We start from the raw sequence: 21,734 nt of genomic DNA on the forward strand, positions 1-21,734 counted from the left end.
AGGTCACGGGCTGCAGTTTCATTGGCTTTTGCTCTGGCACATGCAGTTACCACCTGCGTGCTCTGGAAGGATGCAGAGGATGCATAAGATAGGCAATCTGGAGAGGGAGAGCATCTAGATTGCAAAGAAGCAGGCAGATTAGAAAGAAAAAAGAAAAACACAATCTCAATGAATTTCTCGGCAGACGTTGTTAGCTGTTTCACTACAGTGGTAAAACTACCCCAGCAAGATGATGGCACTGGCAATAGCAGGGAGCGTTTTCGTGCTCTTAGCTGCCCCGTGCGGCTGCGGGCTCGCGCGCGGGGCGGTGAGTCTGCAGGTAGCTTGGATGTCACCGCGCCGCCTCTGTGGCACGTGGTGGGCCCTGCCCTGCGCTGGCCCACGCACCGCGTGGCACCTGCCCGGTGCGGAACGGAGCCCGTGGCGGCGCAGGCCCCGCGTGCAGCGCGCCCCGTCCCGCGTCCCGCGCGCTCACCGCTGTCCCGCGTTGCTCTCTCCCTCCAGGCTTTTGCAATGATGCTGTCCCTGTCCGAGAACGCTCCCCTCCACGCGTCCTCCCAGAGCTCTCTGGGTGCTTGGTTGGACATGGCAGGAGCAGCTTCAGAGTCGGGGACCTTTAACCCCATCAACCACCTCTGAGAGGTCACCAAGGCACTGGCCAGAGTCCAAGCGAGGAGGCGGTGGTGCTGCAATTGTCCTAGCAAAAATCCTAGCAAGCAGAAGACGGATGAGAGGGCCTCAGGGAGTCGTCTGGGCTTTTGGCTGGGAAAGAAACCTGTTGCATCCGACCTACAACGCCTGAATTTTCACCTATCCGCAGTTCTCATTCCTAATTTATCAGAACGAACCTCTCCAAAACTGGATAACCCTGATGCAGCCCTAGGATTTCACAATCTCCAAGAGTAGCATAAACAAGACATGAATTGCAACGGTGCAATCAAATATTGGCCCCTTTAACCTTACCGGACAGTATCACCGAGCCAGCAGAGCTTGCCTGTGAACGAAAGCTTGAAACCGTTTGGTTCCCTACCCTTTCAATTCAGCTGAATAACGAAATAATAAGGAAAAACAGAGCGCTGGGTGCGACCTATCCCTGGTGCAATTCTGTCGCAGTCACTGGGTTCCACCAAGGACGGGCAGGCGCAGCCCAAGGAGCTCCGGGAGCGCTGGGCGCTCCGTGCTCGCACGGAAGCCCCGTCCTGCTTGGGGCTGCCCGCAGTGGCCGGCCGGGCTGGGGGGTTTGGAAGCATCACGGAAACGTGGCTCGTGGTCCGGCTGCTCCAGAGAGCTCCCGTGGGTGCCGCGCGTGGGAAGCGGGAGCTGCGGGCGAGGAGCAGGTACTGCGGGCAGGTCTGGCCGTGGGGGCTGTTTAGACCCGGTTGCTCCCCAGGGGGTTGCGAGCGGCAGCCCTTGGGTGCTGGTAGGAGCCAGGGACTGCGGCAGGAACTTCTGGCTGCAGCAGCGGTTGGGGCTTGCAGGGTGCTTGGCTGTGCACCGCACGGGCAGCGTTTGACCCGCAGTTTAAGCAGAAAGATTCAAATCTCCTTCCTTCAGCTTCAGCAAGCGGCGCAGGCACCCGGTAAGTGCAGCCCCGCTCCCGAGCTCGCTGCCACGTCTCATCCTTTTGCAGCAACGCGAGGCCGTCTCCAGGAGCACCGTGGTGCTTGTGCTGCGCTTTGTCCTTGTGCTGGCAGGCCGGGTAGCAGCAGTGCCGGGCGCCCGTGTGCCCAGGAGCTTCCCGATGGGTTCTGGGTGCTCGGTGCTGGAGCCGGGCGCCGCGCTCGCAACGAGTGCGGTGCTTGCAGCAGCTGCAGCGGGCACGGCGCTTGCAGCGGGCGCTCATGGCTGGTGTGAGCTGCACGAGCAGGGAGAGGGCGGCTGCGGAGCCGGGGCTGCAGCGAAGGCGGCACCGCGGGACTGGGGGGCCACGAGCCCAGGAGCGTCACCGGCCCGACGGGCAGCGCGGCGCTCGGCTGCATTGACAACAGGGCAGCCCGGCAGCAATTCCTTCTCCAGGAAAAACGGACCTTCCATGCGGTTTCCAGCCACCCTGTGCCAGTGCCGGGCCCAGCAGTGACACCGTCCCCACTGCGCCGGGTTTGCAGGAGCTCCCAGGGCACCGAGCCGCAGCCGGCAGCGCCCTGCTCCCGCCGCCGGGCCAGCCCCAGGGAATAAAAGAATCGCCTCTTTTCCCAATGGAATTTATTTTAACCTGTACATAACTTGTAATTTTTTGCTAATTCTTTTCTTATTTTATTTCTTCCTTAACAGTATTTTTTTGCATTAGCTATCATGATTGTGAAGAAATAATGTTAATATAAGTATGTAGTGAAGGACCAAAATGGTGTAATTAAGGTTGTATGGTGTATGCTTGGTGAGCAGGGAGGAGGAAGGTTGTGTCCATGTGCCAAACGACCCTGCAGCATCCTGCGTCTCGCTGCCGCTGCGCAGGCGGCCCCGGGGTTTCAAGCACTCTGTCCGCGCGGCTGGGGCCGCTCCGCTCCCACACAGCCCCGGAGATCGTGCAATCTCTTCCCTGCTCTTCCCCAGCGCAGTTTGTTTTCCTCCCGATTCCTGCAGCGAGGGTCCGAGGCTGCTGCAGGGTCCCGACTCCTCTAGCACTGATCGCAGGGTTGAATCTTCCCACGTTTCGGCCGCTCCGAATTCCTATTTATCTCGTAGCTCTCCTTCGATTGCACTTGAAACGCGTTGCAGCTCAGAGCGGACGCTCAGCTCGTGGTTGGACCGGGGCGGCCGCCGGTTCTGCAGGATGCTCCGAGTCCCGCCGCGCCGGGGCCGGGAGGAGGCTCCGCTCCCCCCTGCGCCGGCCCCCCTGGGATGGGGAGCCCCGGAATGCCGGAGCGCTGCCCCTGCCCCCGCGAGGACGGCGGCCCCGGCCGCTTCTCCGTCGTGTCGAGTGATACTGTGATTAAACCGTTACTGAATGATTCCAAGGTTATTTTTCTCTTTCTTCTGTCATTGATTCTTATTACCACTTTTGGAAGAAGAATGAAAAAGAAAGAAAAAAAAATTAAGGCAGCTTTGATTTCCAAATGTGCAATTCACATGTGAACAAAGTAATTCTGAGGGTGATTCTCAATGTATTTTACGTTCTCATTGCTCTCTTCAAAGCAAGAGATGCTTTGCCCTGATGTCATTTCCAGCCTGCAGAGATGTAATTTAAAACATATATATATTGTGCTTGCAAGAATCATAAATCTGTGCATCCTATGTCATTCCTTTTCCCATTGTTACAATACAGATTTGATTTAGTTTTTTTTTTTTTCTTTAGGACTGTATAGTGTTTTTTTAAATCAATTGTAAATGTCTGGTTTTCATATAATGTTTAAAAAACATTGAGAAAGAGGATGGTGCTTGTTCCATATCATTCTTGATTGTATATTGCTTCTGTTATGTTTATAAGTAAACTGTGCATGACTTGTGTTTAGCAGTCATTATTGTGTCTGTTTGTGAAATTTTTATTAAAAAGAAAAAAATTCCGTAGATGCACTTATTGTATATGTGATTAGATTTTGCATCCAGGGCTAGAAGCCTTGAACTGCCAAGGAAGAAAATAAAAAAAAAAAAAGAAAAAGTGATGGCAGTTATTAATTAATATGAAATCGCTTTGTCAGGAGCATAATGAAATAAAAGATATGAAGTGTAGAAAATAATTAAAAAAGCGATTTTACAAATTTCATTTTGATGCTTGTGATAAAAGACAAATGTACTTGTGTAGAGAAATTCCTTTAAAATAATGAATAGAAAAAGCTGATTTTGAGGTTAATGCTGTAGAATAGGAATGTATACCAAATGTAATCTTTCCAATGCTACAATGAATTTATACATGAGATTGATATGCAATAAACCTGTGTGCTTTTATAAGCAAGGGTCCCGTGCGCGTTTCTGGGGCGGGCAGCGAGCAGGGCCGTGCCTTGGCGCTGAGGCCGGGTCGGGCACGCGGGGGCTCGCTCCCGTGGTCCCTCGCTCAGCCATTTACTTGGCCACTTGGCTGCTCGCTTGTTGGCTTGGCCACTCGCTTGGTCGCTTGCTTGGGCGCTCACTTGGTCACTTGGCCACTCGCTTGGCCGGTCACTTGGCTGCTCCCTTGCTCACTTGTCCACTCAGTTGGCCGCTCGCTTGTTGGCTTGGCCGCTCGCTTGGTTGCTCGCTTGGTCCTTTGGCCGCTTGCTTGGCCAGTCACTTGGTCACTCGGTCACTTGGCCGCTCACTTGGTCGTTTGGCCGCTCACTTGGTCGCTCCCTTGGCCACTCAGTTGGTCACTTGGCCGCTCACTTGGTCACTCACTTGGTCACTTGGCCGCTCACTTGGTCTTTTGGTCGCTCCCTTGGCCGCTTGGTTGGCCGGTCACTTGGTTGCTCACTTGGTCATTTGGCCACTCACTTGTTCGTTTGGTTGCTTACTTGGCCGCTCCCTTGGCCGTTTGCTTGGCCGGTCACTTGGTCGCTCACTTGGTCACTCACTTGGTCGTTTGGTCGCTCCCTTGGCCGCTCCCTTGGCCGGTCACTTGGTCGCTCACTTGGTCATTTGGCCACTCGCTCAGGGCTCAGGACAGGGCCCGGGTGGGCGGCTGCGCAGCCCTGGGCCGTGGCCTCTCCTGTGCCGCCAAGAGCGAGGACAGCCCAGAGGGGGCTTGGGACAAGTGTCAGGAGCTGCTGGAAAGGCCGGGAGTGTTTCCTGCACAGCCAGAGCTGGGAGCGAGCGGAGCACTGACGAGAGCAGCCGGATGGCTCAGCGGGGCCTGCGCCGCGGGGAGCCCGCGCGGTGCTCGTGGCCGTCCCGCGCAGCGGGGCCGCTGGCAGCCGCGGGCCTGGTTACCCGGGGGGACTCCCGGCCAAGCAAGGCCAATAATGGGGCGATTGTCACCGAGGCCCTGGGGAGAGACCGTCGGCTTTCAAGAGACCGGTGCTGACAAGGGGCCTTTGTCCTCCCAAAGGCCCTTGAGATTCACCATAAACCAGCGAAAAAAAAAGCTCCGTTTTCCAGGGGGGAAAGGTCTGGGTGGGCGGAGCGGAGGGGCCGGCAGGAAGGTCACAGCGAGCCCCGTTCCCTGGGCAGGGCGGGTCGGCTCCGCCTGGTCCCGGCCCGACCCGGAGCCGGCGGTGCGGAGGGGCCGCCCGTCCAGGGCGCCGCATCCCAAAGGCGGCTCCGGAGGCAGCGGGGGCCGCGCTCGCCGGTCGCCCCCAGCGCACGAGGGGCGGCCGAGGGCGCCCAGAGCCCGCGGAGCTCGCGGGGCCTCTGCCCCGGGGCCGCCCAGGACGCGGCCGAGCGCGACCTGCCCTCGTCCCGCGGCTCCTCCCGCCGAGCGGCCCCTCGGGGGGCGGCCCCGAGCTCGGCCCGCCCCGGCACGGCCCGGCCCGGCCCGCTCCGCCGCGGCCCGGCGGCTCCCAGGGCGCGGGTAGGTGCGGGGCTCGCGGGGCTCCGGGGGGCGGCGCGGGGATCCCGGGGGCTCCGGGGGCTCCTGGGGGCTCCCGGGGCCGGGAGGGCGGCGCGGGGATCCCGGGAGGCGGCTCCGGGCACCGCGGAAGTTCCCGGCGGGGCCGCCCCGCTGGGGGCTCTGCCCGGCCCGGGCCTCCCGGGGCGGCCGGGCCCGCCCGAACGGCCCCCGCGGCCGGGCCCGGCGCGGGGCAGGAGTCTCGGCCCGTCCCGCTCCGGCTCCGGCTCCACGCGGGGCAGCTCGGTGGGCGCGTGGGCAGGGCCGTGGCTGGAGCCGCAGGTGCCCTTAGCCGGCCCCACTTCCCTGTAGCACCCGGTGGAAGCAGGCAGGGACGGACACGCGTTACTCTACTCTGCCCCTCGTTTCATTGAGGCCTTTGGAGCCAAAACACCCTCCTCGGTGTCTGAGATGGGAGAAGCCCAGAGGAGCAAAGGGGGAGGTGATGCCCGTCCTCTTGGTGCAGAATCGTGGGGGTGATGAGCACACGTGTGCTGTGGGGATGGGTGTTCAGGTGCTTGTGTCTGGCTTTCCGGGGTGGGTCAGTCCCCAGGTGGTTCGTGAGGGCCCCTGGCAGCTGCTGAGACCGTCCTCTGCTGTGCTGGAAGGGGGTTCTGAGGTGTCTTTTCTTTGTCTTCGCAGCGTCCTGCTCCCCTGCACTGCCATCATGTCTCGGAGCCCGCCTGGCAGCTCCGTGGGTGACAAGAGCCTTTTCCTGGAGTACCGCTGCCACCCGGAGCTGCCGGCGCCCCCGTCCCCAACCTCTCCCCCCGGGAAGCGCGGCTCCGGCGCGGTGCCGGACAACGCGCCGCGCTCGGCCGCGGGCTGTGCCGTGGCGGCTGAGCCCCGCCGCGTGGTCCTGAGCACGGAGAGCCCGGCGGCGCTCAAGGTGGGCACGCAGCAGCTCATCCCCAAGGGCCTGGCTGTCTCCACCAAGACCAAGAGCCCTTCCCGGCACCAGAGCTTCGGGGCGGCCAGCAAGGAGTCGCTGGGCCCCAACCCGAAACGGGCGTCCGTCCCCAACATCGCCCTGGACCTGGAGGTGGAGGACGACTATGGAGGGGCTCTCAAGCGCAACCTGCGGAACATGTCCTACCGCGCAGCCATGAAGGGCCCGGGCGCGGAGCCGGAGCCCGCCAGCGCCGCCGCCTCGCTGAAGCCGCTGCCGGAGGAGGGCGGCGCGCTGCCGGCCCGCAGCCCGGGCAGGAACAAGGTGGGCAGCGCGCGGCCGCTCTGCGTCGGCAGCGCCCGGCCCTGCCTGCGCACTCGGGAGCCGCTCCGGGGGCTCCCTGCCGCGGTGCGGGCCCCGCGGGAGCCCTGCAGGAGCGCGGAGCAGCCGGGACGGCCCTGGCGCGGAGCCGGGCGCGCTGGGCACCCTGGGGAGGGCCCGCCGGGCCGCGCGTGGGCACGACGGGCTGTGGGAGAGCAGGCAAAGTCCAGCGCTGAGACGGGCGCGGGAGAGGCGGCGGAGTCGCTGTGAGCCATTCGATCGCGGCCCAGATAACACGAGGTGAACGCTGAATCACAGCAGGAAAGCAAACACGAGCGCAGGCGGGGCCGGCCCGCAAGAACACGGCGGTGTTTGTCAATGGGCTCGGCCGCTTCTCCCCTTCCTTGAAGGAGGCAGCTGCTTCCTGGTGGCCTGGAGGGGTGTTTGGCCCGGGCACGAGCCCCTGGAGAGGCCGCTGGGGCTCCGTGTGCTGACGGCTCTCGTGGAGCGTTGTGTGGCGGGGGCTCCGTGCCGGGTCCCCGTGCGTGGGGTGGGCGCACGGCCCTGCCGTGGGCATCGTGGTGAAGGCGGCAGCCGCCCCAGCTCATCTCCCTCTTTCCTCCCTTGCAGAAGACCTTTGGGCGGAAGCGGGTGCAGAAACGCGGTGGCTCCTTCAAGGACCGTGAGTGCCCGTTGTCTTCTGGCAGCGTCGCCCCTCGGCCCCGCGCGCAGCCGAGACGCCTCGACGGGACGGCGCTTTGGAGCGCACCGCGTCCCAAGGCAGCCGCTGCCGCTGCCTGGCCCGGTCCGAGGGGCTCTGCCCCACGCGTGCGAGGAGCAGCGGGTGCTGCCCCAATGCTGCCGGCACCGCGGGCGCCTCGCGCCCCGTCTGTTCCCCTGGCACCTGCTGTGTTTGCCCTGCGTAAACAGGGCCAGGAGCTGCGGCGGCTCCGCTGCCGGCCCTGCCCAGCCGGAGGGCCCGATCCCGGCCGGAGGGCGGTGGGGTGGGAAGCCTGGGGTGGACGAGGCTCCTCTGACCCCGTCTCGTCCGTGCGCCGCAGAGCCCCGGCTGTACCAGGAGATCCGCGAGAGAGGCCTCAACTCTGTCAGCCACGAGTCGGACGAGGAGCCCATCCCGGAGGAGCCCGCCGACACCGCCATCGTGGTGCAGAGCTACCGGCCAGCCCAGGTCACCTGGAGCCAGCTGCCTGAGGTGGGAGCGCGGCCGCGCGGCTCCTCGTGCAGCTCCTGGGGCTGGGAGGACGCAGCCCAGCGGTGCCGGCCTATTGGAGAGCAGGAGCAATCAGCACCGCTACTGAAGCTGCCGTGCTCTTGCCTGGGGCTCCTGCCCAACAACTCGTCCCCCCGGGCAGGCTCTGCTTGTCCCTTCTTGAAACTAATCCCTGTTGCGCAGAGGAGGCCCTGCTTAGAATGAGCGCCCTGGGTGCTCACCGCCCCGAGCAGCATCAGAGGGACCTTTGCTCCCGGCCGTGCCCGTGAGGACCCGCGGGCCCATGGGGCTGCGCTGGCGAGAGGCGGCAGACGGAGCCTGCCCGTCCCGGGCTGCCGCTGGGCCGGGTCCAGGTGCCCGGCCACACTTGCCGCGGTGGCCAGCGGTGTCTTGGCGGGGCCTTCGTGGGAGGGGAGCCCCCGGCCTCACTAGAGGGCGTTCGAGGACCGCGGCCGGGCCGCGAGCGCTGCGCTGAGCCCTGCGCTCCTGCTCGCAGGTGCTGGACGCCGGCATCCTCGCCAGGATCTCCCCGGAGGAGCGCAAGCGGCAGGAGGTGAGGAGCCGGGGAGCGCGCCAGTGGGACTGGGTCTGCCTGGGTGCATCATCACTTCCAGTGGCTCTAGTGCAGCCTGCTGTAAACAAGATGCAGCAAGTCTCACTTCAGCCCCTGCTTTTGCCAGTAGTAACAGTTTGTTGTTACCTCCTCCCCACTGTGCTTTAACCCAGGCGATGTTTGAGATCATCACCTCCGAGTACTCCTACATGCACAGCCTGAGCGTCCTGGTGTGCCACTTCATGCGGTCGGAGGAGCTGAGGGAGACCATGACGCAGACTGAGCACCACCACCTCTTCTCCAACATCGGTGACATCCTGGCGGTCAGCACGAGGCGAGTGGGACGCGGCCGTGCTGCCGAGCGCCGCTGCTCCAGGAGCTGCTCTGCTACGCGAACGCCCTTTGCAGCGCCTCGGCCGGTCGAGTTGCAGTGGCACCAAAAGCCTGGGCTTGCAGGGCGAGGGCTGTGGCACGGTGAAAGCTGCTGCGGGCACGAGCCCGCGGGAGGCCGGCCGGGGCGCCGTGAGCGCGCGTCAGCGCGGCCTTCGCCCCGGGCGGCGGAGGCTCCGCACGGGCAGCGGGTGGGAACAGCAAACACGGGCTGCGCCGCGCGGCCTGGGAACCGCTGCGGGGGCGGCGGGACGCAAGGGGCCCTGCTGGGACAGGAGTGAATCCTGAGGAGCGCGCACGGATTGGGATCGCAGCTGCGGGCAGGGAGGAGCAGCGCCCTGGGGATTTGCAGGCTCACAGCTTGTGTTCCCATCTCTGCAAGGAAACTGCCGGCAGCCACATGGGTGTCATAGTTGCACAGAGCTGACTGGGCAGAAGGGCTTGGGGGTTTGCTATCATTTTAGAATAAATAAGTGTAAGAATCGTTCTGCTTTAGGAACACTTGCCATCTTGCAGTAGTCCAAATGGAGACCTATTTATAGGCAAAGTTCACTCCAGTCTGTTTGTGTCTTTAGCCCAGCCCTGAGCTTTGCAGTTTGAATATTGCTCTGGCCACAACTGTACAGCCATATCTTTAACTTGTAACCCAGAAAGCCTTTGCTACCCCAAATCTCTGCTTCCTCAGAAATAATTGGCATCCATGCAAAGTACTATCCAAGGCCCAGAGTTGAACATCGTGGTTGACAAAGGGATTCTCTGCAAGGCTATTGAATCTGGAATCTCTATTTAGCTTCTTTGAAGACTTGGAAAAGCGGTACCAGGAAAACCTCCTTATTCCTGACATCAGTGACATCGTGGAGGAGCACGCCTCGAACCACTTCAACCCTTACGTTAGTTACTGCTCCAATGAGGTCTATCAGCAGCGGACGCTCCAGAAGTTGCTGTGAGTACTGCTGCGTGCTGAGCCCCGGGCTCTCTGCCCGCGGGGAGCTCTGCTTTGACACGGGGGACACGGGCTTTTTGCAGTAAACTCCGTCCTGCAGTAAACAGCACCGCGAGTGGTGTGCGGCCCCTGCTCTTGGGGCTGCTTCCCTTCTCCAAAGGGATGTTGCTTCCCTTCTGATGGAGCCGTGAGCGTGTTCATCTTCGGGGTATAAGTGAGATACGCCTGCGAGGGGTGAAGTTGGACACGTGTTGTGTTGTAGGGATGAGGGAAGGGGGAAGTGAGGGTAATGCTGCCACATACTGAGGCTGTCAGATGGGACAGCTTTGGTTCTTGCCAAGGCCAGTAGTGCATACGGGCAGAGACACCGGTGAAGGCTGCTCATCTCCAGGTCGTAGTGGCAGTACACCTTGAGTTTGTGTCATCTGTGGGTACATCAGGGGCTTTGCCTCTTTTTGGAGATGCTCTTTTTGGAGCTGCTTTTCCATTACCTGCCACTGGATCGATCCATTCGCATCCGTCCATCCGCAGCACCGGCTGCGTGCTCTGAACTCCACTGGCTGCTGCTGGACATCAGAGGTCCTGCCCTAGGTGCAGTGACTGTCTCGTGTATGGAAACCTTCTGGAACATGGTGGAAGAACAGACCTAATGGGGGTTTCTTGTCCTGTTCCAGAGCCACAAACTCCGCGTTTAAAGAGGCCTTGAAACAAATTGAAAGGAAGCCAGAATGTGGAGGCCTGCCAATGATATCATTTCTCATTCTCCCTATGCAGAGGGTAACACGGCTTCCTCTGCTCTTAGATGTAAGTAAGCCCCACAGTCCTTCCTTGGCGCCTCTGGACAGGTCACTGTCATTCCCGTCACCTGTATGCTAAGCCAGGACAGTATCCTGCCTCCATCCCTCTGCGAGCCGAAGCTGGGATCCTGACCTGAGCTTTTATTCACGTTCTAGATGCAAACCGAGTGATCTGCTATCTCTCTTCTTTATGTGGATGCCAGATGTGTAGCTTAAACCCTTTGTAATTAATGCTGCTCCATTACCTGAGTGGCTGGGGACCCAGTGGTGGGTTAGAAGGTGGCCTGGGGCAGGAGCTTGCCCAGACAGAAGGTTCCTTCCTGCCTTCTCTGCTGCATTTGGCATCTGGCAATGAGGGTGGGGTAGCACAGGTTGGGTTAATGGTCCAGGTGCCTAGGAAGGGAAGGCAGATATTGCACAAGCTTAATGTGAATCCATGGCACTGGATCCCAGCTACTCCAGGCAGCAAAAGCCCTGGCTGTGGGCTGGCTAATTCCTAATGCTGCTCTGTGCCAGCCGGCAGGTGTGGGAGCCAAGTGGGGCCTGGTGTGCGGGGTGGCCAGGCCGGTTATCTCAGGTGTGAGAGCCCCATGGAGAGCAAGGTCACGCTACCAGCGGTGCTGAACCTGGCGTTGAGCCTACGTCGGTCCCGCTGCCTGCCTGACACTTGGGGAAGGCTTGAGAAGTGAACACGTCCTTATGTCAAAGGGAGGCAGTTGATGCACAGTCGCTCTGTCTTGCAATATCAGTAAAGTGTTTTATGTTGACATTCTAGACGCTCTGTCAAAAAACAAAAGCATGCACTGCAGCGTACGGAGCTGCCACCAGAGCTCTGAAAGCCATCAGCAAGGTGAGGCACAGCTGCCAGCTCTCCACCTTTTCTCCTTCTTAGTGCACAATTTCATTTTTCTGGTCCCATTCTGCCATCTTAATTTTCCTTCTTGATTGATTCACTTGAGGTTTTTCTTTCCAAATAGCTGTTAGATGCCCACAAGGTTGTCTTCCTCCACTTGTATCTTGTTGTTTTTGCTTTCTTCATCATTCTTTTCTTCCTTCCTTTCTGGTCCATCCTTTGTTCTTCCTCTCACTGTCCTCTTAGTGCTCTCCCTACCCCAGAAGCTCCCCTGGGGGTAATAGTAGACTCATTTAGCTGTTTGTCACATCTTTTGGCACTTTAGGCAGAGACAGTGAACAAGGGAGAGAGGAGAAAAGGAGCAAAGGAAGCAGGAACAGTTGTGAACTTTACCCTCCTGTCATAATCTCTTCTTCTCAGATGATTGATTCTTCCTCCTCTTATTGCTCCCTGGTTTTGGTCCACTTTCACTTTGGTCCTTGTCCAAGCAGAGGAAACCTGCACACTCTCTTTGTGGAAGAAAAACTCACATCTTTTCCAATCTTTTCCCAAACCGAGCTCGAAATCTCTTTTGTGACTCAGCTGTTTCTGCTGCTCAAGAAAAAGGCTCAGCTGCTGGTGGAGGTGGTTCGAGGTGGCCTGCCCGCCCGCGGCTTTGCCCGCAGCGCTTGTGCTTGTGCGGGGGTTTGTGTGGGCTCTCTGAGCTCCCTGGCAATTGCTCCTTCCTGGTTTTCTTTCCTAGCTGGTTAAGAACTGCAACGAGGGAGCTCGTGCTATGGAGAGGACGGAGCAGATGTACACCTTGCAGAAACAGCTGGAGTTTGGAAAAATGAAGGTGAGGACTTATGGAAGTGGGAGGGATCTTCTGTGGTGTGTTTAGCTTGTCAGGCCTGTTCTGGGAAGGCTTCTGGAGAAAGCTGACCACAAATTGGATCTGTCTCGGAAATAAGCGTTTTCATTTAACATTTAGCATCACTTTTGTCATGCCCAAGTTGACCATTTTTGCCTGACAGGCTGCCTGAAATATAAATTTCTGGTTATTGCTCTTGCAAGATACAGCTACTTTAGTTGCCTCTGACAGATGCTAACTTAGCCTTCCTTTGGACCCGTTCCAGCCTTTTCCATTGATTTCTGCTTCCCGATGGCTGCTGAAGAGAGGGGAACTCTACCAGCTCCTTTCAGAAGAGGCAGGAATCTTCCGCAAAGGCTCTGGCAGGGTTTGCTACCTCTTCCTGTTCAACGATGTCCTGATCATAACCAAGAAGAAAAGGTAACGCTCGGAGATCCCTCTCGCTATTCTGTGACCCGGTGGGACAGGCCCTGGACAGGATTCTGTTGCTCAGGGGAGAGCTCTGATCCGCCAGAGCCGTCGATACTCGTTGCAGGCAGGACTGAACTGCCACTACTGTCCCTCCTGTCGTGTGGTGGATGCAGCAGTGGGACGGATGCTGATCTCGCTGCCGAACGGTGCCCGTGCAAAGCCAAGGGGTGCTGTCAAAGCTAAGAACCCTCCAGGCAGTGTCCTGGCTGTGCCTCTAATCCCTGAAACTAGCCTAAGCAGAAGGGTTGGAGCATCATAGAATCATAGAATCGTTAAGGTTGGAAGGGACCTCTAGAGATCATCTAGTCCAAGCCAGGGATTTGGCAAATGCCACAGACCTCAGTGTTCCATGCTCCTGGGATAAAACCTCTAGGAAATACAGCTGGAGCCTCACGGCTGAATAGCAATAGAATGGGAGATAGGGTGAACACTGGCTCTTTAGGCAGTGCTGGGAGGGAGCCAGCTCCCATATCCCGTATCTGTTCTTGGTGTGCACATGGCTCAGGTGCTAATCCTGTCTTTGCCGTAGCGAGGAGAGCTACACCGTGATGAACTATGCCACGCTGGATCAGATAAGAGTGGAGAAAATAGAGAGCCTGGACCCACCTTCCCCTCCTCCCGGCAAAGCGGGGCCGGGCGGCGCGGCGCGCGGCACGGCCGGCGGGCACCTCTTCCGAGTGCTCATGGACAAGAACGGCGAGAGCGGGCGGGAGGAGATCGTGCTGTCGGCGGAGACGCTGTGAGTGGCCCTGCGTTGTGGAGCGGGTTAACGAGGCGCAGTAACGTTTGGGGGTAAAGCCCTGCCCCGAAGCGCCAAGGAGGCTTCGGGCGAGCGCCCTGTCCTTCCCGCGCCTCCTTGCCCCACCAAGAGGAACCTGCACATGCATCTCCCCTTGCTCTAGTTCTCTCCTTTAGATTTCCAAAGAATCTACATAAAATGTAGATTGCAGATTAAGCAACATCACTGAGCTGCATGTGCTGCTCACAGAGCATCGTTCCGTGGCCAGGGACTTGAACACTGAGTCCAGGGGTTGTTCAGTCCAGCTTCCCAGGAAAGACTCCATCCCGCTGGGAAGTTTCTGTCCCTGTTATGCTGCCGTGGTGCTCTCTGATGTGGCCTTTCTCTTTGCCAGGAGCGACCGGGCCCGGTGGATTGCTGCCCTGATGCACAGAGAGCAGGAGAAGCTGGACGCCACTCCTAAAGGAGGTAACGCCGCGCTGGAGGGCAGGCCTTGCCCTGGGGCTCTAGCACAGGCTTCTCTTTGTGGAGCCAAATCCCACAGTCTTGCATGGACTAATCTCACATTTTTTTACTGTTCTATCCACTTCTGGAGATGTGTACCAGGAGGACTTGGGGTGCAACCGCTTTGCAATCTAGGAATTGCCTCTCAGGCTGTTCCTCAGTCGCAGGAAACCCTGCGTGTGTTTCCTGAAAGGCGAAGCAAATAGTCTAGGTTTGCATTAGACCACGAGAAAGCAGCAATTCGGCTTCCCGTGTGCAGGGAGAGGAGGAGAGAGGGGAGGGAAGTGGGCAAGGAGGCAGAACGTGCAGAGCTGTGGGGCAGCTCCCGCGGCGCCGGCGCGAGCCCCGCTGCGTGCGGGCAGCCCGCGCTGTCCTGGCGCTGCCGGCCCTGCTGGCTGTGCCCGCTGCACGGGTTTCACTTGCTCCTGCCTCTTGCTCTTCTCCTCTGCAGAGCTGAGCCAGGTGGAGATCACCCGGGCCTACCTGGCTAAGCAGACGGACGAGATCTCCCTGCAGCAGGCAGACGTGGTCCTGCTCCTGGGTGGGGAGGATGGTAAGTGCTTAGATAGACGCGTTGGCAAAAGTCTTTAGAAGTCCCCATGAACTGTGATCTTTTTAGCAATCTTCAGAAGCTTCCATGGAGCCATAGCTGTTGGCAAGGTCCCTGCCCTTGACAGGGGCTGCTGCTGTGGCCCAGTAGGTGACAAGCTGGTGCTGGCATGGGAGCCAGTAACTCCTGTGTGAACAGGGAGGGTGAGGTCTGTGTTCCAGGACCTGGTGGCCATCACAGAGACCTCAGAGGCAAATCAATGATCTCCCTAATAAGCTCTGAAACAGAAACATCCTCCTCTGGACACCTCTACCTGGCATGTTCCCGCGAATAGAAGCGTTGGAGCTGGCTCCTTCCATTCCTGGCTCCAGAAGCCTTTACCCTTCCTCTTTTCTTCCCTAGGCTGGTGCTGGGGTGAGAGGCTGAGGGACGGTGAAAGGGGCTGGTTTCCCCAGTCCTGTGCTCGGCGGATCACCAGCCGCATGGCCGTGGAGTGCAACGTGCGCCGCATGGAGCGGCTGCGCATAGAGACGGACGTGTAGCTTGCAAGCCAAGGAGAAAAGCCTCTCTTGACTTGGTGTCAAGGGTCTTCAAGCCTCTGCAGACTGAGCCTGAAGCAAGAAGCTGGGAAGTACGTTCTTCTTGAGTTCTTGTCTTGAACAGCCACAGGAGGCAGATCTTAGTGCTCAAGACTGGTCTTTGCGGTAGGAGGCATCAGGCACTCCTGGCCAACACGCTACTAATCCCATGGAAGGGGCTCCAAGAGGTGCTGGCTCTTGCTTTTAAAAAATAAACTTGAGCAGGTTGTGGCCGTGTTCCTGGGTCCTGAGGAGGGCCTCATGCTGCCAACTGTCCATGCTGCTGTCTGTGCCATTGCTGCACTCCTTACACGTGGAAGCGTGGGGGTCTAGGGAGAGCACACCTGAACCAAGAAGATTTAGAAATTTTTATCTATATGCTAGACTTATTCCTTGATGTAATTCTTCTCCTCTTACCCAATTTTTCCCCCCTCAAATTACTCCTTTTTCTGAGCACAGCTGTGGTCTGTGCAGGAGGAGATGCCCAGGCTCTTTCAGTCATTTGGTTCAGATGTCATCAGGGAGGTTCCAACTTCAGCTTCCCACAGGCAGGGAGGTCATTTGTCCTGCTCCACAGGATCAAAGGGCTGAGGCAACTCGTTTTTTGGTAGTCAAGTGGTTTGTATCTGGGTTATTAATTGCTCAAGGGCCCCACTGACCAAGTGGAGATGTGGCAGGAGGCAGGTCCGTGGCAGCTCCGCGTTTCAAGGCAGTGCTGCCAACCCCAGGGACGTCGCACCGGCGAGGAGGGGACAGTCCTGCTTTTCCAAGCCAGACAGGTCACTTAACCGTCTTCATTTGGATTCTGGGTGGCGGCCCTGTTCTGGATGTTAATTGGACTGGCAAGGGATTAATTACACTAATATTAAATTCCTGGATCCTTATAAGTGTGTCTTTTTTGCTTGCCTACATTAAACTGCACCCAGCAGGAGCAGCACCGGTTCCTGAGCTTATTCCATTTGTGGCGCGGGATGTCTCCAAGCACTGTAGCTCCTGTCTAATAGAAACCAAGGATTCCCTTGTCCTTTGCTAATGCTCCACGGAAGGAAGCTGCCTGCGGAGGGCAGAATCTTTCCAGCCTCTGCTTGAGCTCAACACACACAAGCCTCGGTGCCCATCCTTCAAAATAGGTGACTGCTTTGCTTAAAAACAAAACAGAAGGAAGCATCTGCTATGAATTGCAACACATTTCTGGTGTAATTGAATGAGAACTACAAGATAGACAGAAATTCAGTAAGTTTATTCATCTTTACTGGAAAAATTAAAACATGTACTCATAACTAAATTAGAGGAGTTGGGATTGAAAAAAAATGTGACCTAGATGAAAATAAGAAGTAAACAAACTATAGTAAAAAATACAAAAATGAGAAAATTAAAAAAAATACAAATATGATTTAAAAAATGCAGGTAGAGAGGGCAGCAGCCCCCATTTCACCCTTACCGAAGCCCTTGGGTGCCTGTGACGCGTGCAGGGCCCGCGGCCTCCTCGCCCTCGCGGGGTCCTGCTGCCTCTCCGGAGGCTCCCACTGCTGCCCGCTGGCTCCCGGCTTCTCCTACCGCCCCGTGCACGGGAAAAACAGGAGCCTGGGTCTAGCGGCAACTGTCCTTTAAACGTGAACGTAACAAACCCAGGGCCGCCTGCGCAGCGGCAGCGAGACGCAGGATGCTGCAGGGTCGTTTGGCACATGGACACAACCTTCCTCCTCCCTGCTCACCAAGCATACACCATACAACCTTAATTACACCGTTTTGGTCCTTCACTACATACTTATATTAACATTATTTCTTCACAATCATGATAGCTAATGCAAAAAAATACTGTTAAGGAAGAAATAAGAAAAGAATTAGCAAAAAATTACAGGTTATGTACAGGTTAAAATAAATTCCATCGGGAAAAGAGGCGATTCTTTTATTCCTTGGGGCCTGGCAGCGGGAGCAGGGCGCTGCCGGCTGCGGCTCGGTGCCCCGGGAGCTCCTGCGCACGCGGCGCAGCGGGGACGGTGTCGCTGCCGGGCCCTGTCCGGCGCCAGCGCTCCCGGTTGCGGCAGGTGGCAGCCTAAGCCGCGCGGTGGCCGCGCTCGGAGCCCGGCCCTGCCGCGGGCCGCCGCTGCGAGGGCTCCTGCGTCCACATCCACGCGGCCTTCCTGCCCTCGACTGCAATGGGAAAGAGCAAGGCAGGGGCCATGGAGCAAGTACACCGTGAGCCAGTACACCAGGCCAAGCAGAGCTTTGGCTCTAGCCATACGGGAGCCCTGAGCGCTCGGTGCCGACTGTGACAGCCCTAGGAGCAAAGTGACGTGGCCCTGCGCTGCTGTGAGACTCATGCAGGACCTGGCCTATACAAGCCCCTTGTACCCAGAGCAAACAGTGATAAAGGAGCAAGTGAAAGGTGAGGAAACAAACACCAAAGTCTCTGTTGTCTTCACTAGTCGTGGCTGCAGGAGCGCTGGGAATGGCCATCCAGCGTTTGCAATGACACAGGTGTGGAGCTGCCCATAAAGATCCTCATGGAAACGCATGTGTTGTTTGCCTCTAATTTCAGCCCTCCCCCAAGAAAACTCCTGCACCCAAAACCCAAAGAAGGGAGCCAGCCCAGTCCCAGGAGCTCTCAGGGTGCCAGGCCCCGAGCAGCAGCCTCAGAGCTGTCCCTGCCCCGGCGGTGGCAGTTTGCTCCCCGAGCGCCGTGCCAGGCCAGCCCAAGCTGGCGCTACCTCCCTCCGGGCGTCTCTCCGAGGAGCAGTGCTTATGCCTTCAGGTGCAGTCAAACAAGTTCAAAAGCAGCAGCCGATCAGTCACTCGTGCCACTTGTAAGCAAGGTCTCTACACTGGTCACTGGCTTCTTCAGGTGGCTGCTCCACGGGCACGTTCCTCTGGTGAGCAACCGCTCGGACCTAGTGCTTTCCTGGCTGGAACGCTGCCCCGCGGGAGGATGAGTCGCTGGGTGCCTGGGGTTGCAGCGCTGCAAGAGAAGCAGGGGCAGGAGTGAGACACTGCGTGGGGCTCCACAGCCCCAGCACCCGGCACATGGGCCCAGGCTGCTCCCCAAACACAGGTTTGAAGGGGCCGTCAGTGGTTCCTCGGGCAGTCGTGGGGTGAAACAGGCTCCTCGGCCTTGTTGGGGTCTGGTACTGACCTGGTGCCAAAGACGGCGGCTCCGCTGCTGGCAGATGAGGCAGCCCACCTGCAAGAGAAGGGCAGCGCGTCCCCCGGCCCCGCTGCAGCAGGGCCCCTGCGAGAGCCCGCAGAGACCAGCGCAGCTTTGGGGCAGTTGTGACTTGGGCAGAAATAAAGCCCTTTTAAAAAATTTTGTTCTCTTCGGTGCACACCTGCGTGATGTAACCATGTGCCCAGAAGCGAGTGAGCTCTGAGGGCTGCTTTGCCAGGATGGTGGCTTGTTTGGGGTTCTGCTGCTGGGCCAGTTTATGTTTAGCGCATGACCACCATCCAACGTGCATTGGCATAAGGCGTCCTTTGTGGCCAGGGTGACAGCAAGTCACCCTGTCATTGCAAGTCATCCCAAGTCACTGTCCCCAAGCACAGTAAGAGCAGCACCTTGGGGAGAGGCAGCTCGTAGCCACACTGGTTTTAATTAAGGAGTACCAGTCCCAAACCTGACTCACCAGGGCTATCAGCAGTGGCCACAGCAAACGTCCAGGTGCAGGGGGTGCATTTGCTTTAGTGCCACCACTCTTTGCCTTCAGAGGCTCCCTGCTGTGGCTCTGAGCCTATACATTACCTTCTCGACACGTAGGTCCGATGTACCCGTTAACGCAAACGCACTGCCCGTTCTGGGGGTTGCAGTAGGAGCTGCTGCTGGCGCAGGCACAGGAGAAGGTGCAGTTTGGGCCGAACTTGTTTGCTTGGCAGTCTGCAGAAGACAGGGGTGAGAGGGCATCAGGGTGCTACAGCTCCAACATGTTCCTGCCCTGAGCCGCTCAAGTGCTCCTTGTTGTACGTGAAGAGCTCGTGGTAGACAAGGCAGAGCAGGGCTTGCCTCCAAAGGCCCCCGAGCCCAGAGGCTGCTCTCGAGCTCTTGTCACTGATGTCTTACAGGACACTGGGTCACCAGAGAGCACTTCTGCCCTTCATCCAGGGACTCTAATAACAAGGGCCTGAGCAGGTGTCGCGGTCGGGCAGATGTCTCCAGCTGTGACTACAAAGAGCAGTGACTGTCACTGCTCAGAGCCACCTTGCTCCTCCATGAGACTCGCAGAGAACCCCCCTCCAGGAGCTTCCAACACCAACAAGAGGATCTGTGCGCTATTTAGGGCCGTATTTCCAGTCTACTCGGCATGTCCCCTTCCTCAGCTCCCCGGGTTGCAGCTACGCTCACCTGAGCCGCACTTAACGCCAGTTTTCCCGGGCGGACACAAGCAGCGCCCGGTGGCCGGATCACAAGGAGCGCTTCCTTCGCAGTCACAGTCCTGCTGGCACCCCTCTCCATACGTCCCCTCCTGACAGCCTGCGGGGAGAGATGTGACGTGGCACACAGAGACGGGGCTCCTGCCCGCGCCGCGGGTGGCACCAGGTACCTGTCTGGCAGCGCTCGCCGGAGAAGCCCGCGGGGCAGCGGCACCGGCCGCTTGCTGGCTCGCACGTGGCCCCGTTCTCGCAGTCACAGAGCTCCCGGCATCCCACACCATGGAAGCCTGGGGGACAGCCTGGGGCCGTGGGAGAGCCCATCAGCGCCAGCCCACCATGGAGGGGTTTCGCTGAGGCTCGTCCGTGCTCCTGCTCCGGACGAGGCCACCTGCGTCTCGCACCCACTTACTGTGCTCGCAGAGGTGCCCGTAGTGGCCGGGGGCGCAGCGGCAGGCGCCCGTGGCGTGGTCGCACGTGGCGTTGTTGCGGCAGGCGCAGCGGAAGCGGCAGTCGGCGCCGTAGCGGCCGGCGGGACACTCTGCAGCGGCAGCGGGGTGAGCAGCGCCGGGCAGGGCCCGCGCGCGGCTCCGCCATGCACGGGAGCCGAGCGGGCGCTGCGGGAGCCTTACCCAGGTCGCAGGACGGCCCCGTCCAGCCGAGGCCGCAGGAGCAGGAGCCGTCGAGGGCGCTGCAGAGCGCGCCGTTGCGGCAGGCGCAGTGCAGCTGGCAGCCCGGCCCGTAGCGCTGCCGCGGGCAGCCTGCGGCGAGACGGGCGCAGTGGGCGGCGGGCAGGGCCGGCGGCCGCGGCGCCGCGGGCGCCCCGCTCCGCGCTGCGCTCACCTTGCTCGCAGGCCGGCCCGCTCCTCCCGGGCGGGCAGGCGCAGGCGCCGCTCACGGCGTGGCAGGTCGCGCCGTGGGCGCAGCGGCAGGCGCGCGCGCAGCCCTCGCCATAGCGCCCGGCCGGGCAGCCTGCGGGGACAGCGACGGCTGTGCCGGGGCCCCGCGCGCCCCGGCCCCGGGCTGCAGCCCCGCACGCTCACCGGTGCCGCAGTCCGCTCCCACGTAGCCGGCCGGGCAGCGGCACTGCCCCGTGGCCGGGTCACACTGGCCCCCGTTGCGGCAGCTGCACGGGCGCTCGCAGCCGGGGCCGTACCGTCCCTGGGGACACGCTGCGGAGGACAGAGAGGAGAGGGGAGCAGAGCGCGGCCTCAGCGCCCGCAGCAAGACAGCGGCTCTGCAAGCGGCCGTCAAAGGCGGCCCAGAAAGTCCCGGGCAAACACAGGGTCCCATGGGAGCTTTGGGGACACTCTGGCTTGCCCTGACTCAGCCTCGAGCTGCAGAGCTGGGCAGCAGCTCACTGCAAACCCTCAGCCGCGCTAAGGAGGAGCAGGGCAACCACGGCGAGCTGCTCACAAGCAGCACCACGAAGCCTCGGTGCGGATCTGCTCCCTGGCCTCGACTGCCCCCGCGTGCAGACCCCGAGCTGCGGGGACGCGGCGGCCCCGCTGCGAACGCCACCCGCGTGCACGGAGGACGCAGCCCCGACTCACGCTGCTGGCAGCCCGGCCCGTGGTAGCCAGGCGTGCAGACGCACGCGCCCGAGACCGGGTGGCACTCGTGGTGCGCGCCGGGACACTGGCAGATCTGGCCACAGCTCTCACCGAAGGTCCCGGGCGGGCAGGCTGCAGGACAGAGATACCAAGGCTCACTTGGGATGAGCTCTCCCACCCCAAAATCAGACTACTTCTTCTTTTGAAGCCAGGTTTTAGAGGCTTTTCACTGCAGAGACGATTCTCTGCCAGGCCACAACCGAAGGGACGGGGTCCCCACTCCCGCAGCCCAGCAATGACCCTGGGCAGGAGCAAGTTGAGGACTCAGAGACAGCAGCTGTGTCAGCCGTGGAGCCAAGTGCCACCTACCCCCGGCCCTGCCAGCTGCCACCCCAGCGCACAACGAGCTCGCAGCTACGGCCATGTCCCCAGGGTGAACAGTGTGCTCACATCCCTCCCAGACTTGCTCGTGCCCACAGGAGCTCATTGTAATTCTGATTTATTGCGACTCCTCTGTATAAATGCAGAGCTCTGATTTCCCACTTAGCTTCCTGGGCTTTGCTAAGATTATACGGGCATGCCCCCAGCTGCCAAAAAGTGAGGCACTCTTTGGGAAACCTTCCTGTTGGGTGTGGGTGTTTTCTTCTATTTTATCTTATTTTGAAAGGCAGTGGCCTGCCCCACCGAGCTCCCAGAGC

General features: G+C 59.6%; 3 protein-coding genes across 3 annotated transcripts in view; 2 read left to right on the forward strand and 1 right to left on the reverse strand.

The window, feature by feature from the left end:
* Positions 1-639, forward strand: part of PRDM16 (PR/SET domain 16) — a 185,077-nt gene extending 184,438 nt beyond the window's left edge. The window contains exon 16 of the mRNA XM_088533730.1: positions 505-639. Within this exon, the coding sequence (XP_088389856.1) occupies positions 505-639 (135 nt within the window). The remainder of the gene's footprint in view (positions 1-504) is intronic.
* Positions 640-6,122: 5,483 nt separating this feature from the next.
* ARHGEF16 (Rho guanine nucleotide exchange factor 16) lies at positions 6,123-15,170 on the forward strand. Its single transcript, XM_088533689.1, has 14 exons — positions 6,123-6,668; positions 7,296-7,347; positions 7,727-7,878; positions 8,393-8,449; positions 8,623-8,783; positions 9,630-9,782; positions 10,457-10,586; positions 11,355-11,429; positions 12,175-12,267; positions 12,548-12,702; positions 13,283-13,492; positions 13,887-13,960; positions 14,448-14,549; positions 14,949-15,170. Exons 1-14 carry the CDS (start codon positions 6,123-6,125, stop codon positions 15,086-15,088), a joined length of 2,100 nt encoding a protein of 699 aa, XP_088389815.1. The 3' UTR covers positions 15,089-15,170.
* Positions 15,171-17,180: 2,010 nt separating this feature from the next.
* MEGF6 (multiple EGF like domains 6) overlaps positions 17,181-21,734 on the reverse strand; it is a 65,396-nt gene continuing 60,842 nt past the window's right edge. Inside the window, exons 30-39 of the mRNA XM_088533731.1 lie at positions 21,037-21,168; positions 20,527-20,655; positions 20,327-20,455; positions 20,116-20,244; positions 19,896-20,024; positions 19,657-19,785; positions 19,458-19,586; positions 18,861-18,992; positions 18,258-18,305; positions 17,181-17,278 (exon numbers count right to left, since the gene is read on the reverse strand). Coding sequence (XP_088389857.1) covers positions 17,181-17,278; positions 18,258-18,305; positions 18,861-18,992; positions 19,458-19,586; positions 19,657-19,785; positions 19,896-20,024; positions 20,116-20,244; positions 20,327-20,455; positions 20,527-20,655; positions 21,037-21,168 — 1,184 coding nt within the window. The remainder of the gene's footprint in view (positions 17,279-18,257; positions 18,306-18,860; positions 18,993-19,457; positions 19,587-19,656; positions 19,786-19,895; positions 20,025-20,115; positions 20,245-20,326; positions 20,456-20,526; positions 20,656-21,036; positions 21,169-21,734) is intronic.

Source organism: Tinamus guttatus, unplaced genomic scaffold, assembly GCF_059628265.1.
Source record: "Tinamus guttatus ecotype Peru unplaced genomic scaffold, ASM5962826v1 Tinamus_guttatus_pri_ptg000515l, whole genome shotgun sequence".
Lineage (NCBI taxonomy): Eukaryota > Metazoa > Chordata > Aves > Tinamiformes > Tinamidae > Tinamus > Tinamus guttatus.